Source organism: Cyanistes caeruleus, chromosome 17, assembly GCF_971803275.1.
Source record: "Cyanistes caeruleus chromosome 17, bCyaCae1.hap1.1, whole genome shotgun sequence".
In the NCBI taxonomy this organism is placed as follows: domain Eukaryota; kingdom Metazoa; phylum Chordata; class Aves; order Passeriformes; family Paridae; genus Cyanistes; species Cyanistes caeruleus.
In genome coordinates this window covers 3085362-3097683 of record NC_141717.1, presented here as the reverse complement: position 1 = coordinate 3097683, position 12322 = coordinate 3085362, and the positions used below count along the sequence as shown (strand labels likewise).

The 12322-nt window shown below is 59.7% G+C and overlaps 1 protein-coding gene across 1 annotated transcript; it reads left to right on the top strand.

Annotated features, from left to right (window-relative positions):
• Positions 1–269: 269 nt before the first annotated feature.
• Positions 270–8331, top strand: UBALD1 (UBA like domain containing 1). Its single transcript, XM_086854337.1, has 3 exons — positions 270–503; positions 6111–6170; positions 7203–8331. The coding sequence occupies exons 1-3, from the start codon at positions 396–398 to the stop codon at positions 7524–7526; spliced, it is 492 nt and encodes a 163-aa protein (XP_086710463.1). The 5' UTR covers positions 270–395; the 3' UTR covers positions 7527–8331.
• The last annotated feature ends 3991 nt before the right edge of the window (positions 8332–12322 follow it).

The window sequence follows — 12322 nt, the reverse complement described above, 5'->3', positions numbered from 1 at the left end:
TGACCGCGCGGCCCGCCCCGCGCGCGGCCCGCCCCCGCCGCCCTCCCATTGGGGGCCGCGCCGTTGTTGACCATATACGGTCAGGTACTACCAAGCCGCGGGCGGCGGTTGGCCGGCCCCGCGCGTCACTCAACGCGCGCCGAGAGCTCCGCAAACAAAGCGGGGCCTGCTGGGAGTTGTGGTCCGGGCGGGGGCAGGGCGGCGAGACAGCGTGGTGAGCGGGAACTACAAGCCCCAGAGGCGCCGCGCGGGCCGGGCTACGCCGCCCCGCCCCGGGCGGCCGTGGGCGGGGCTGGGCGGGCGCCGTGAGTCAGTGCCCGGTAAACATTGGCGTGAGCCTCCGGCCCCGCCGTGCTGGCGGCGCCCTGAGGGCGGCGGGGGCCGGGGCCGGGGCCATGGACGAGCTCAAGCACCAGGTGATGATCAACCAGTTCGTGCTGGCGGCCGGATGTGCCGCCGACCAGGCCAAGCAGCTGCTGCAGGCGGCCCACTGGCAGTTCGAGGTGAGGCCGCCGCCCCGGTACCGGCCCCGGGCGGGTCCCCGCGTGGGAGCATCCGGAGGGGGTTCGGGCAGCATGGATCGGTCCCCGGCCCTGCGGACGCGCCGCTGCTCCCCGGCCCGCCCACACGCGCGGCGGCGGCGGGGCGCGGGCCGGGCCCCGGGGGTGCCCGAGGGAGCGTGGGCGCCACGCGGGGCGGGGGATCGGGAGGCCACGTTGCGCGGGGGGTGCGCACAGAGGGGTTCGCAGCCTGCCGGGGCCCCGCGCCGGACCGCGGCCGGGCCGGGGGCTCCGAATCCGCCGAAGCCTCCTCCTGTTCCCCCCGCCCCCGCCCCAGCCCTCCCGCGTGGCCGTGGGCTGGAAAACCCCAGCGCAGCCTTTCCCACGGCCCTGCCCCGGGCAGTTTGAGTTCTCGGGCAGCCGTAGGAGAAGAGACTTTGTAGGTCAGAGCTTTTCTGGCTCCAGACGCCTTTTCCTCTCGCTCGCGGGCGGGATACTCGGTGACATTGACAGGGGTTACCGCCGCGCGTGGGGCGGGGGGTGCCGGGGGAGCTCCCCGCTGCCTGTCAGCGTGCTCGGCTCCTCCGGAGATGCCCGGACCTGAAGTGCAGGGAGCAAAGGGGAGTGCGGTGGCTGTCGCCAGTAAATTGCTTTCTAAATGGGATTTTTCCTTTCCTTCTGCAGCTCCCTAGGCTGGAGCTGATGGATTTGACGCTAATGGCACCTCGATAATTGAAGTGTCTGTGCTGTGCTGCGGGGACAGGTCTGAGTCAGGCCGGGGAGCAGGAGGCTCCGTCTGTGCCTCCTCCGGGGCTGGAGCACCTCTCCTCCGTGCCGGGGGGAGCGGGCGCTGCTGCCCGGGCTGTGCCGGGGTTGTTCCGTAGCGGAGCAGCGGCCGCACGGAGCCGGCACGGACGCCGTCCATCGCCGTGCGGGCACGGCATTCCCAGATGCTCCATCGCAGGCCATTCCCAAACCGAGCCGCGCGTGGCCGGGGAGCGCGGGGTGGGCTTGCAGGGATGTGCGGAGGACCGGGCCGGCGATGCCCAGCGCCGTGCCCGGTGAACGGGAGCACCGCTGGCGTGGGATGTGTTGCATGTGTAACGTGCTGCGGCGTTTGTTTACTAACACAGCCTGACAGTGGCCCTCTGGGACAGGCGGGATCCTCTTCCACCACCTCCGTGCGTGTCGCAAAAGAGCCGGCGAGGGATGACAGAAGTTTTAACGTGTCTTTCAAAGGGCTTTTTTGCAGAACTTTGCCACCGTTTGGCGAGTTGCACAAGTCCAAACAGCCGTCTCCTGCCGGCTGGGCACTCACATGACTCAGAGGAAGCCGGGCTGTAAACAAACGCTGCCGTTACCATGTTCCCACTCACTTTTGGTGCAACGGTCAGATAATTCCCTTTGCAAAATGGCCGCTGGGCACGGCTCCTTCTGGGAGCCACGCTGGGGAGGGATCGCCTCCCGACCACTCCAGCCTGCTCTCACCTCTTTCCTAGGATACTCCCGAGGCTTTTGTTATTCCAGTGCAGCACCCGTTCGCTGGCTGGTCTGCATCTGCAATGAGTATAAATCGGGGGAGTTCAGGCAAGTTCGTTACGAGGGAAGGCAGCATAAATTAAGCATCTCCTTGGAGTCAAAGCGCTGCTCCAGGGGCACGGCGTGAATTGGATCAGCCTGTTTGTACCTGAGGATTTTGCTGCTGCCTGTGAGGCCACCACGGGGAGAGGTGTTCTGCACAGGGGAACCAGGCTAGCTCAGTGGCCCAGTGACACACAGCAGGAGTTGGGTTGTCCCAGCTCTGTGCCTCTGTCAGGGCACTCCTGGCATCCATCTGCCCTGCCCAGGACCGTTCCTTTGTGGGCAGGTGTCCCACTTGCTGCCTGTGACAGCCCCTGGGGTGTTTGTCACCAGCAGGAGGGAGAGGGAGGATGCTGTGAAACACGGTCAGCTTCGGGATGCTGATGTTTTGGGACCACTTTCCTATCTTTTTGTTGCTTTGAGGTTGGCTGCTCAGGGGCCATTGTAGGAAGATGAAGTGAGGGCTGCAGAGCAGGTTTGCTCTGTGTCTCTTTCCAGACCTGGTAGACCCGGGGTGGAAGGAATGTGATCCAGGATAGTGAGCAGGGTGGGAGGTCAGGAAAACATTTGGGATACCTTCACCTTTGGCTGTGGTGTGAGCTGATCAGAGTCTGTCCCATACTCAGGGGGTTGACTAAGGAGCCATTTTTTTTTCAGCCCATCTATCCCTGGGGAACAGGGCAGTTCATGGGTAGGGTGTGGATTGCCTCTCCCACTCACTGTGACTCCACTCCTGTTTCCTAGGGACCCTGGGCAGGCTTTCTCTTGTTGTGCCCAGTTTAGTTTGCAGCTCTCGCAGCTCTGGGGGCCCTTCCATGCTTCCAGGGATGGCTGCTGTGGGTTCCAGCCAAAATGGCACTGGCAGCCCAGCCCTCCAGCAGCTGGAGCAGTGCCATGGCTGATCCCAGGGGGAGGTTTACAGGCCCAAGAAAGCAACTTGGAGTGTCTCTGGGTGAAAGCTGGCACTCGGCCTCCAGGGCTTGGCTTTTTGGGAGAAGCCAGGGAGAGCAGCTCCTCCATGGCTGGAACCCAGGAGGTTACCAGGCAGACATTTCAGAGTTTGCAGAGTCTCACATGGGGCTGGGCAGTGGATCAGGCTCTTTCTCCGGTAGAAAGATATTATTTGGCTTTATGTGCTCATTGCCCTTGGGGCTGTTTGGGAAGGATAAGAAGAAACTGCTCCTAAAAAAACCCACCCATTCCTTCCTTTTCCTGGTGCTAAGAGCCTCCATTCAGTGTAGAGAGGTTGTGTGTGGGGAACAAGAGGAGCAGGTGCCTGGCTTTGCTCACTGTGTTCATGGCTGGATTTCACTTCCTCTTATGTATTTCTGTTTCATGAAGCCCCTTCCTTGGTGGTTCAAGGACAGGGTGCCCCCAGGGCTGCCCCTGCTGCTGGGTGCTCTGTGCTGGCAGAGCTCACACCTCCAGCCACCCTCTCTGTGACTGAGTCACCACAGGTGCCTCTTGGCTCCCTGGCTGAGTCCCTGTGTGATGCATCTGTGAAGCTCCTGGTTTTGCATCTGGGAGGGGGCACAGTGGCCTGGTCACATGCTGAGCTTGGTCAGGCCATGGATGTGTGGCTGTTACGCTCCCGCACACACCAGGGTGACACAGGCAATGGGGCCTTTGGTCCAGGGTCAGAGCTGAGCTGGGCTTGGGCTCCTTCTCCAGAAGAGGAGCCTTAATTGGCTTTGCTGTTGTACCAGTCACCGTGGCACTTGTGACGCTGTCTGGAGACCAGGTGGCATCAGTGGCTTTGGTTACATGTGTGTCCCTGGCCCCTGTGGCACCAAGGGGAGCATGGGGTCCTCACTCACCAGGCTGGGGCTCTGCAGGTCCCTTGGGAGGTGACTGTGGGTCGTGGGTTTTGTGCTGGGCACAGGAGCTGTTTCTGCCGTGCTTGGAAAAGGGCAGATGGAGGGGAAGAGACACTGTTTAAGGCAGAGGGGCCTGCACTGGCAGAGTGCTTCCTCGGCCCAGTCACAGCTTTCATCCCAGCGCTGGCAGGGATTGGTGAGCAGCTCAGGGGGACAGCAGGGACCTTTTCTGCCCCTGTCTGCCAGTGGCACAGTCCCAGATATGAGGCCATTTGGAAAACAGGAGCACAGAGCAGATTTAATCAGCTTATGGTATCTGGCTGTGCCCACACCTCTGCCTGTGTTTCCCGTTTGGTGTTGCCCCTCTCTTATCACGATCTGTCAGCGATAGGGCCTGTGGGTGTTGACATCCAACCTCACCCAGGACGAAGGGTAGTGTGGCTGGGGGTGTTACTGCCTCAGACATGTCTGTCTCTGTCGGACATTTCCTCATTCAGAGCCGTGTGCTGTCCTGTGCAGAGCTCTCTCCAGGGCTGCAGACCCTATTCCTGCTGCATGGCTGTCCCTGGGATCCGATGGGTTCTGCCTGCAGGAGCTGAGGGCTCCGAGCTCGCAGCATGGCTGGGTGCAGAGTTCAGGTGCTGCAGCTATTGCAGGGAAGAGCCTTGCCAGCCCAGCTATTGCACGGTCCTCCTGAGGTCTGGGAGCTGCCAGACTCTGCAGCAGGAATTGCTTCCCCCACCCAGGTCTGGATCATTGTTTACAGACATTGCTCTGGCTGCCACCTGTACCAGTAGTTTTCTGCTGTTCAGCCAGGTAACCATAAACCCCTTTGCCTCCCCAGGGCCTGCCAGTCTGGATGTTTGTTGAAAACTAGTTTTCCCATTGGATCAATGAGCTGAGCTGGCTTGCTGTCATTCATCCTGGCCCTTAGAATGACACAGGAGCATGTGTGGTGGCAGGACTGTGGCTGCTGCAGTTGAGCAGGGTTTGGTACAACCTCCCTGTGCTTCTTCCGGGCTTTTCTGCCTTTTTTTCCCCAGCAGCTTGGGTAAACCCAGTCCCTGGCTTTCAGGAAGGGAGCAGAATCTCGGGTAGTGTGGCAGCACACAGCCACACCCCAGAGTGGAGACCTGAAGGCCTTGGGGAGAGGCCTGAAGGGGGCTTTTCCTTCAACCAGAACTGAATCCAAACCAGGTCTCTTACATTTCCATCAAGTCTCATCTACAACTGAATCATAACATTGTTTTTAGCCCTGACTCAGTTGAAGCCTGGTGCAGAACAGGAGTCACCATCATGGAATCACAGAATGGTTTGGGTTGGAAGGGACCTTGAAGGTTATCTTGTTCCACCCCTGCCATGGGCAGGGACACCTTCCACGATCCCAGGTTGCTCCGAGCCACATCCATCCTGGCCTTGGACACTTCCAGGGATCCAGAGGCAGCTAGATTCTCTGGGCACCCTGTGCCAGGGCATCCCCACCCTCTGAGTAAAGAACTTTTCACCATTCCTGCATCAGCTCAGTGCTGTGCACCCCCAAACCTCCTGCTGCTTCTGCTCCTCCCAGACATGGGCTGGGTGTCTGCCCTCCTGACCATCCTGTTCCCCTGGCCTTCCCTACCTGCAACCCTTCTTGTCTTCTCAATGCCTGTGGCACATGACTTACCCACGAGACTATTACTGGTTTTAACTGGAAGCTACAAAACAATGTCAGTCCTCATTGTGCTCTCTCTGCAACTGAATTGGAAATGTTCTGGCATATGGGGTGAGCACCTGCTGCAGCCCCTGCCCTGGGGATCTCCTGGTGGGAATATGGGGACTGTGATCATGTCCTGTTGAGGACATGCCTTTAACTGCTTCCTCCTGCTGGGGTTTGGTTTGGTTTTCTTTGTTTCTCAGCACACAATGTCATCGTGAGTTGTGAAGCGCCTGCTGGACTCTGCAGGTGCTGCTTCTTGCAAGGATGGTGGTCCCAAATACACATGGTTACCACCTGCCCTGGTGTGAGCAGATGGCAGGCACAGGTCCCTGCTTGGGGACAGGGAGCAGCTGTGCTCCCATGTCCCCCCAGGGGATCATCTACTCCACCCCATCTTTGGGGTCTAGCAGTGTGCAGGGGTGAGGTGGGTGCCTAGTTTGGATGCTGGTGGGTGCCCAGTTTGGATGTGGGCAGTAACATCATCTTCCCTTTTTTTTTTTTCCTTCCTTTCAGACTGCTCTCAGTGCTTTTTTCCAAGAAACAAACATCCCCTACAGCCACCACCATCAGATGGTAAGTGCATTCCCAGCTCCCCAGTGCTCTCCCAGGGCAGAGCACCAGCTGGCGGGTGCTTCAGGCTGGTGCTCACATCCAGCTCGCTGCTTCCCGACTCCAGGAGTGCAGACAGGGAGGTCTGGCTGGGCACTGCTAGAGTTGCCTGCCAAGGAAGGTTTTCCTGGAGAGCAGCTGGTGGCATAGCCTGCCCTAAGCAGTGGGACAGCAGAGTCCTGCAGATGGTTTGGGGCTGCTCTTCCAAAAGGGATAATATGAGGGAGGATGTGTTTGGCATAGCCAGTGATCCACACCAGCCCAGACCGGCAGAGAGCCTGGAGGAGCCTGAAGCACTGACCTGTGTAAATACACTCACAGATACATGGTGCTTCCCATCCTGCAGCAGCCACACACGCAGGTCCTTGTGCGCTCGCTGGAGTGAGCAAATTCCTGGAGCATCGCAGGAGCGTGGCTCTGGTGCGGTGTGCAGAGCGTCTGGAGGTATATAAACACCCACACGTGGGTGCTGCCTGCCTCTGCTCTCTTCCAGCTGTCCCCAGACTCCATCCCTTAACTCTCATGGCCTAGCAGCCCATAATCTGCTTGGGCAGATGTGTCTTAAGGATTTACTGGCTGCTGCGGCCTTGTTTGACTCTCCGGGACAATTGGGGATTTGGAGCATGCAAAGCAAGTGCCCAGCCAGGCTGGAGCGTGCCCAGGCTCCTGGAGGGTGGGAGCTGAGCCTGAGCCTTGTGCCCACAGAGCCAGAAAGCTGCAGGCTCAGGGTGGCACCAGTGGGTTATAGAGCAGACCAAGTGGGTTCCCGACTTGGCTGGGCACAGGGGGGTCCTGTCTGGGCCCTCTGCCAGGACTTCTTACCATGGCATGAGCCTTCAGACCCTTCAATAGAGCTGCTCCTGGGCAGCACAGTCAGCAGAGCAAAGGTCTGGGGGCTCCATGTGCCACAGCAGGGGGGGCAAAGGGGTCTCGTGCCATGCCCTGGTGGGAGGCAGAAGATGGGGGCTCCCCTGACCCCGTGTCTCCTTCCCACAGATGTGCACTCCCGCCAACACGCCGGCCACGCCGCCCAACTTCCCCGACGCCCTCACCATGTTCTCCCGCCTCAAGGCTTCCGAAAGCTTCAACAGCAGTAGCCCCGTGGCCTCCATGGCGACTTCCCCGCCGCCCCCGGCCCCGCCGCTGCCCCAGCACGGGGCCTTCAACCCCGCCTGGCCCACGGCTTCGCCGCCCGGGCAGCAGCAGCAGAGCATGTGGACTCCGGCCGCGCCGGCGCAGCCCGCGGGCTGGCCCGCCGCCGTCTCCCAGCAGGCCAGCGCAGAACAGAAGGCCAACGTGACCATGGAGGCAGAGAGATGAGGCCGCGGCGAGAGCGGACGCGGCGGGGACCCCTGCGTATAAATATATATATTTTTTTTCTCCCCCCCTCCCCAAAGAGGAGAGGAACTCCGCTGCCAGGGCGTCTGGCAGCCGCCGAGACACATGAGCAAATAGCTGCCTTGCATGGGTTTGGTTTGAAGTAGTTTTTACTTGTTCTCGAGCTGAATGGAGCTCCCCAGAGACAGCGGGAGGCTGCGTGGGACCGGTGCCTCTGCCTGGGACCCTGACGCTGCCAGACTCTTGGGGAGGGAGAACCCCCTCCTCTCTTGGGACACCGGAGTTTGCATGCCAGTGACATTAACAGAGGAGGTCCCTTCCTAAGGGTCCCCTGGGCCACCCCGCCAGGCAGAGTGGGTTGTGCCTGAGTGTTTCCCCCCATCCCTCCGCCCCGATCAACTGGGTGGGGGGCAGACACCCCATGAGGCTTGTTTTTTGTAAGGGGTGGAGAGAGAGTGAGGGCTGTTCCTGCACCACCACAGCCTCCACCCCACGTGCCCCGTCCTCGCTGGTGAGCAGGGCTGGGGGACACCTGCCCTTGGGGAGGCGTCTGGCCCCTCGCCCAGCTCCAGATGGGGAGCAGGGGGTGAGCACTGGTGGTCCTGCTGGGCCAGCACACCCTCCCTCAGCCTCCCAGGATGGGGTTTGCCCCAGGGCTGTTTTGCATGACACAGTGTAACCCTAGAGACTGGGATCGTTTTTAACCCCTCTGTTCTTTTCTCCCGGCGGCTGGAAGTCTCTCCGGATGCGCCGCAGCCGCTTGCAATACACGCTCTTCTGCTTTGAACCCCGTGTCTTTGCTTCGTTTGCAGCAGTGGAGGGACACAGGCAAACACTGAGCCTGGAGTGTTTCAGGATCTCCTCTCCCAGTGGCTCAGTGCACCCCAAGAGGGCTGGCTGCATCTCCAGCTGCTCCAAACACCCTGTTCCAGCAGTGCAGTGACTGCCAGGTGCACCCAGGGCTCAGCTCTGCCACTTCAGCTGTGGTGAGACCCCAGCAGGCAGGGCTGTGCTGAGTTCTCAGGATCCCCTGTGACCTCCACAGGTCCTGGGTGTTTTGCTGTGACCTGGCTTCTATCCCCTCTTCCCCAGGTCCCTTGGAGGCTGCTGTCCCGTGCCCCTGCACTCCCCAGTCAATAATTAATTTCAGTCTCTTATTTGTGTTGCTAAAATAAACAATGTAGGAAGGATGGTTTTACCCGGGGTGCCTCTTGGACAGCCTGGGCAGGGCCTGGGAGCAAGGGCTGGAGCTGGCACTGTCCCTTGTGAGCTTCCCTGCATGGAGTGCTGGAGCTGCCACCCTCGGTCCTGCCCCACTGAGATGAAATGCGCCAATCTGGTGGGCCCTGGAGCTATCCAGGGCTGTGCACCTTCTGTCTCAGCTGTGATGAGCATATCCCGGCCAGTGTGGAGTCCTGCTGGGAGTGGGGATGGTCTGTGAGGTGGGGTGCAGCACTGAGCCACCCAGGATACACAGAGGAGGGATTTGTCCCCAGCCTTGAAGAGAGACAACTGCCTGAGAAGTGGAGCCACACGGAGACCTAGGCGGTGAGGAGGGAACCTGTGACTGTCCCAGGGCCACCAGGAGCCACAGGATTGGAAAATCATGTGCCAGACCACAGACCTGGTCATCTGGCTGGTCAGAGAGCTGATGGGGACGTGGCACAGCCCAAAATTGTCAGATTCTGGATGCCCTTATGTGTCCTCGGGAGCTCAGGGACTGCACAGGGAAGGCAACAGAGGGGGGAGCATCTCTGGCCTGTGGTGTTACCCTACTGCAATGAGTGGGTGCCAGGGCAGTGTGACTCCAATTCCACCAGTCCCCCGAGGCCAGGCAGCACAGCCTTGCTGCAGGTGCCCTTCCCCAGCCCCCTGTGCCACTTCACAGCCCCCTGGCCAGCCTGGACACCTGAGCTTTGCACCAGCACCCCAGCTTCGTCACCTGCAGTGCACAAGGACAAACAGCCTTGAGTGGGGCACAACACCCTCAGCAGCTCCCCTGGGAGTGCTCAGCAGCACTGGGCTGGTGGCCCAGGGGACACTCAGGACAGGCACCTACATAGGTACCTGGGGATGCAGCACGTCCCTGTGGTGTGCCAGGAGCTGAAGGGGAGAAGCAGAAACAGTACAGGGGGACAGCCATCCCCTGCAGACCTCTGCCCTGCCAGCACCCCAGTGCCAGTGCTTGTTCACAGCCCCCAAGCCCTGCTCCATCAGCACCTTGTTCATACCTGGGTGCTTCACCATCTCACCATCCCCTGACATCCCCTCAGCCTCCTCGGAGCCAGCCACCATTGTTTGTCCCCAGCTCTGCCAGCATGGCATAGCAAAAAAATCCTGCTGAGCTGCTTCTGAGTGGGGATGTGCCAAGTCTGGGCAATCCTGTACCCAGCCTGGTTCAGGCACCAGCTGTGGCATGAGTGGCTCCTGAGCTGTACCTGGAGACTGTTCTCACCTGAGTGTCCTCACAGCTTCCTGCAGCCTCACGCACTGCTCCTGCAGCTGGGTCAGCACCTCCCTAACAAAACCCAGCCCCTGGGGAGGACGTGGCTTTGGGTGAACCTGCGTGGGTGCAGAACCCAGGCAAGGCAGGAGGTGTGTTTATGGGAGCCCCAGAGAATGGTTAGTGAGAACATCCTGAGAGATGCCGCAATGTGTTCCTGGTGAGTGGGATGTGGGGTTGCAGCCCCCAGGCCTTTGGACAGTACCTCCTGAGACCACAGGCAGTTGGGCACTTCCTACACCCTGCAGCTGCTTTATCTCACCCAGCACCTTCTCCAGACGGCAGGCACATCCTCCAGGTCTCTGAGCTGGCTGAAAATGGACACCAAAACTTTGCTCTGGGCAGCACCAGCTCCTGCAGGCCCCCAGCAAAGCAACATCCCAAACCTGGGTGGACTTACAGTGGAGACCCCTTGGCACTGCTGGCAGGCCCTGGGCACAGCCAGCACTGGAGTGCCAGAGGACAATGACCACATCTCTCCCATCCATGTCAGTGGCAGAGGGACAAGGGGGCTGCAGTGATCTGGGGACTCAGATGGGCTGAGTGTGGCCCTGATATTCGTCTGGTGGCACAGTGGCCTGGCACAACAGAGGTGTCAGTGCCCACGGAGCTGTCATGTGGCTGACAGGTCCCTATGGCACCATGGTGCTCCAGCAGTCAGCCCAGCCTGTGTGGAGATCCGTGGGCCAGCACTGCAAGGCCTCTGGCCTCCCAGCCAGACCTTCTGAGACCAAACAGCCCCTGAGATTTTGGGGAGAGAGAAGAGCCCCAGCCATGCTGGAGCCAAGGGGCATTGCCAGCAAAGGAGCCTGGCACCTGAGAGCCTGCAGCACTTCACCAGCAGACACCTCACAGAGAGCTCTGGTACAGCTCCTGAGGCACCTCCACTGTGATCAGGAGAAAAATCAGCCCTTCTGCCCTGCTCCAGGAGGGGAGAGCCTTGGCAGCCAGCCCCTGGGATGGGGCAGGAGACTCCAAACAGCACCCCCAGTGTCATCACATTGCCAGCCTGGAACATCAAAATTTTAGAGGGTAAAATCCTCCTGGCACTGCAGGAGGGACAAGAACAGTGGAGGTGGCCAGGACACTGGGATACCAGGGATGGGTGGCTGCTCCTGTGGCTGGGAGGGTGATATGGACCCAGGCAGGTCACTGCAGCCAGAGCAGCCTTTAGGAGGCTTCAGTGCATTTTCCATAAGGATTTGCGAAAAATTGTCATCCCAGTCATCACATGCACCTGTGCCATTCATGCTAGTCTCTGGGGAGCCCAGCCTCTCTGCAAAGAGCTCTCCAGTAAATGACCCAGCTCTGCTGCATGCACCTCCTGGAAATTTGTTCCAGCTGGGAGCCCTCAGCAGTGGCTTTCAGGGAGCAGATGGTGGTGATCATCTCCTGCAGTATGTCTGTGACCTGAGGAACATGGGTTTGACTGCTGGTACCGGGTCCCACAGGCAGGGGGACATGGAAGGAAGGGAAGCTAATAAATGTGTGGAGAAGACCAGGGCTTGGGGATGTTTCTCTGGGACCCACAGCATCAGCCACATCTGGCCAGCCCATAGTGGTGCCCATGGAGTTCCCCCAAACTGAAATGAAAGATGGCCAAAGAGGACAAAGGTCCCAGCTTCAGCTTCATCACACTGGCAAAATGCTGTTGCCTTTTCCTTTTGCTCTGTGGTTGTGCTCAAAGCCAAGGTCAGAACATGTGAGGTGGGACTGGCCTGTGACTGCCAGGTCTCACAAGGGATGAAGTGCCAAAATTGCTACAGACCAGCCCCATGCTGCCTGTGGAGAGGACAGGAGGACACAAGGGTGCCACAAGACATTCTTGTGCTGCAAGGTGCAAGCAAGGCAGGTATTCCAAATGCTCCGTACAGCATTTCCCACTTAGAGTCTAAACTTGAACTTGGTGCTGTGGCAATGTCTCCCACTAGACTGAGCCTTGATGTGGGGACAGCATGCCTATCCCCCTGTCACCTGCACTCACTGTGACACAGGGAAGAGAGAAGAGGAGCCTGCAAGGCATACGGCTGTTCCTGCTTGGGAAGTGGGAGCTGTGTGCTCCAGCCCAGAGTGACCCCAGGCAGAGCTGCCAGGGCAGGATGCGACTCAGCACACCTAAATCTCAGAGCAAGTATCTCTGGAGCTCTAGGGGCAGGTGAGAAGTGACTGAAACCACCTGTGGCTGTGTTAGAATACTGCTCTTTTATTTTGTCCCTGCAGTGCAGCTAAGACCACTGGAGCCAGAGAAGTGCCTTCGTGGTTCCACAGGCTCCCA

What these genes read in the sequence shown, in the direction of transcription:
- UBALD1 (XM_086854337.1), top strand. Translation starts at nt 396, where the DNA reads ATGGACGAGCTCAAGCACCAGGTGATGATCAACCAGTTCGTGCTGGCG. An exon ending in CGGCCCACTGGCAGTTCGAG is followed by an intron (nt 504 to 6,110) that starts GTGAGGCCGCCG and finishes CCTTCCTTTCAG; the next exon opens with ACTGCTCTCAGTGCTTTTTT. An exon ending in ACAGCCACCACCATCAGATG is followed by an intron (nt 6,171 to 7,202) that starts GTAAGTGCATTC and finishes TCCTTCCCACAG; the next exon opens with ATGTGCACTCCCGCCAACAC.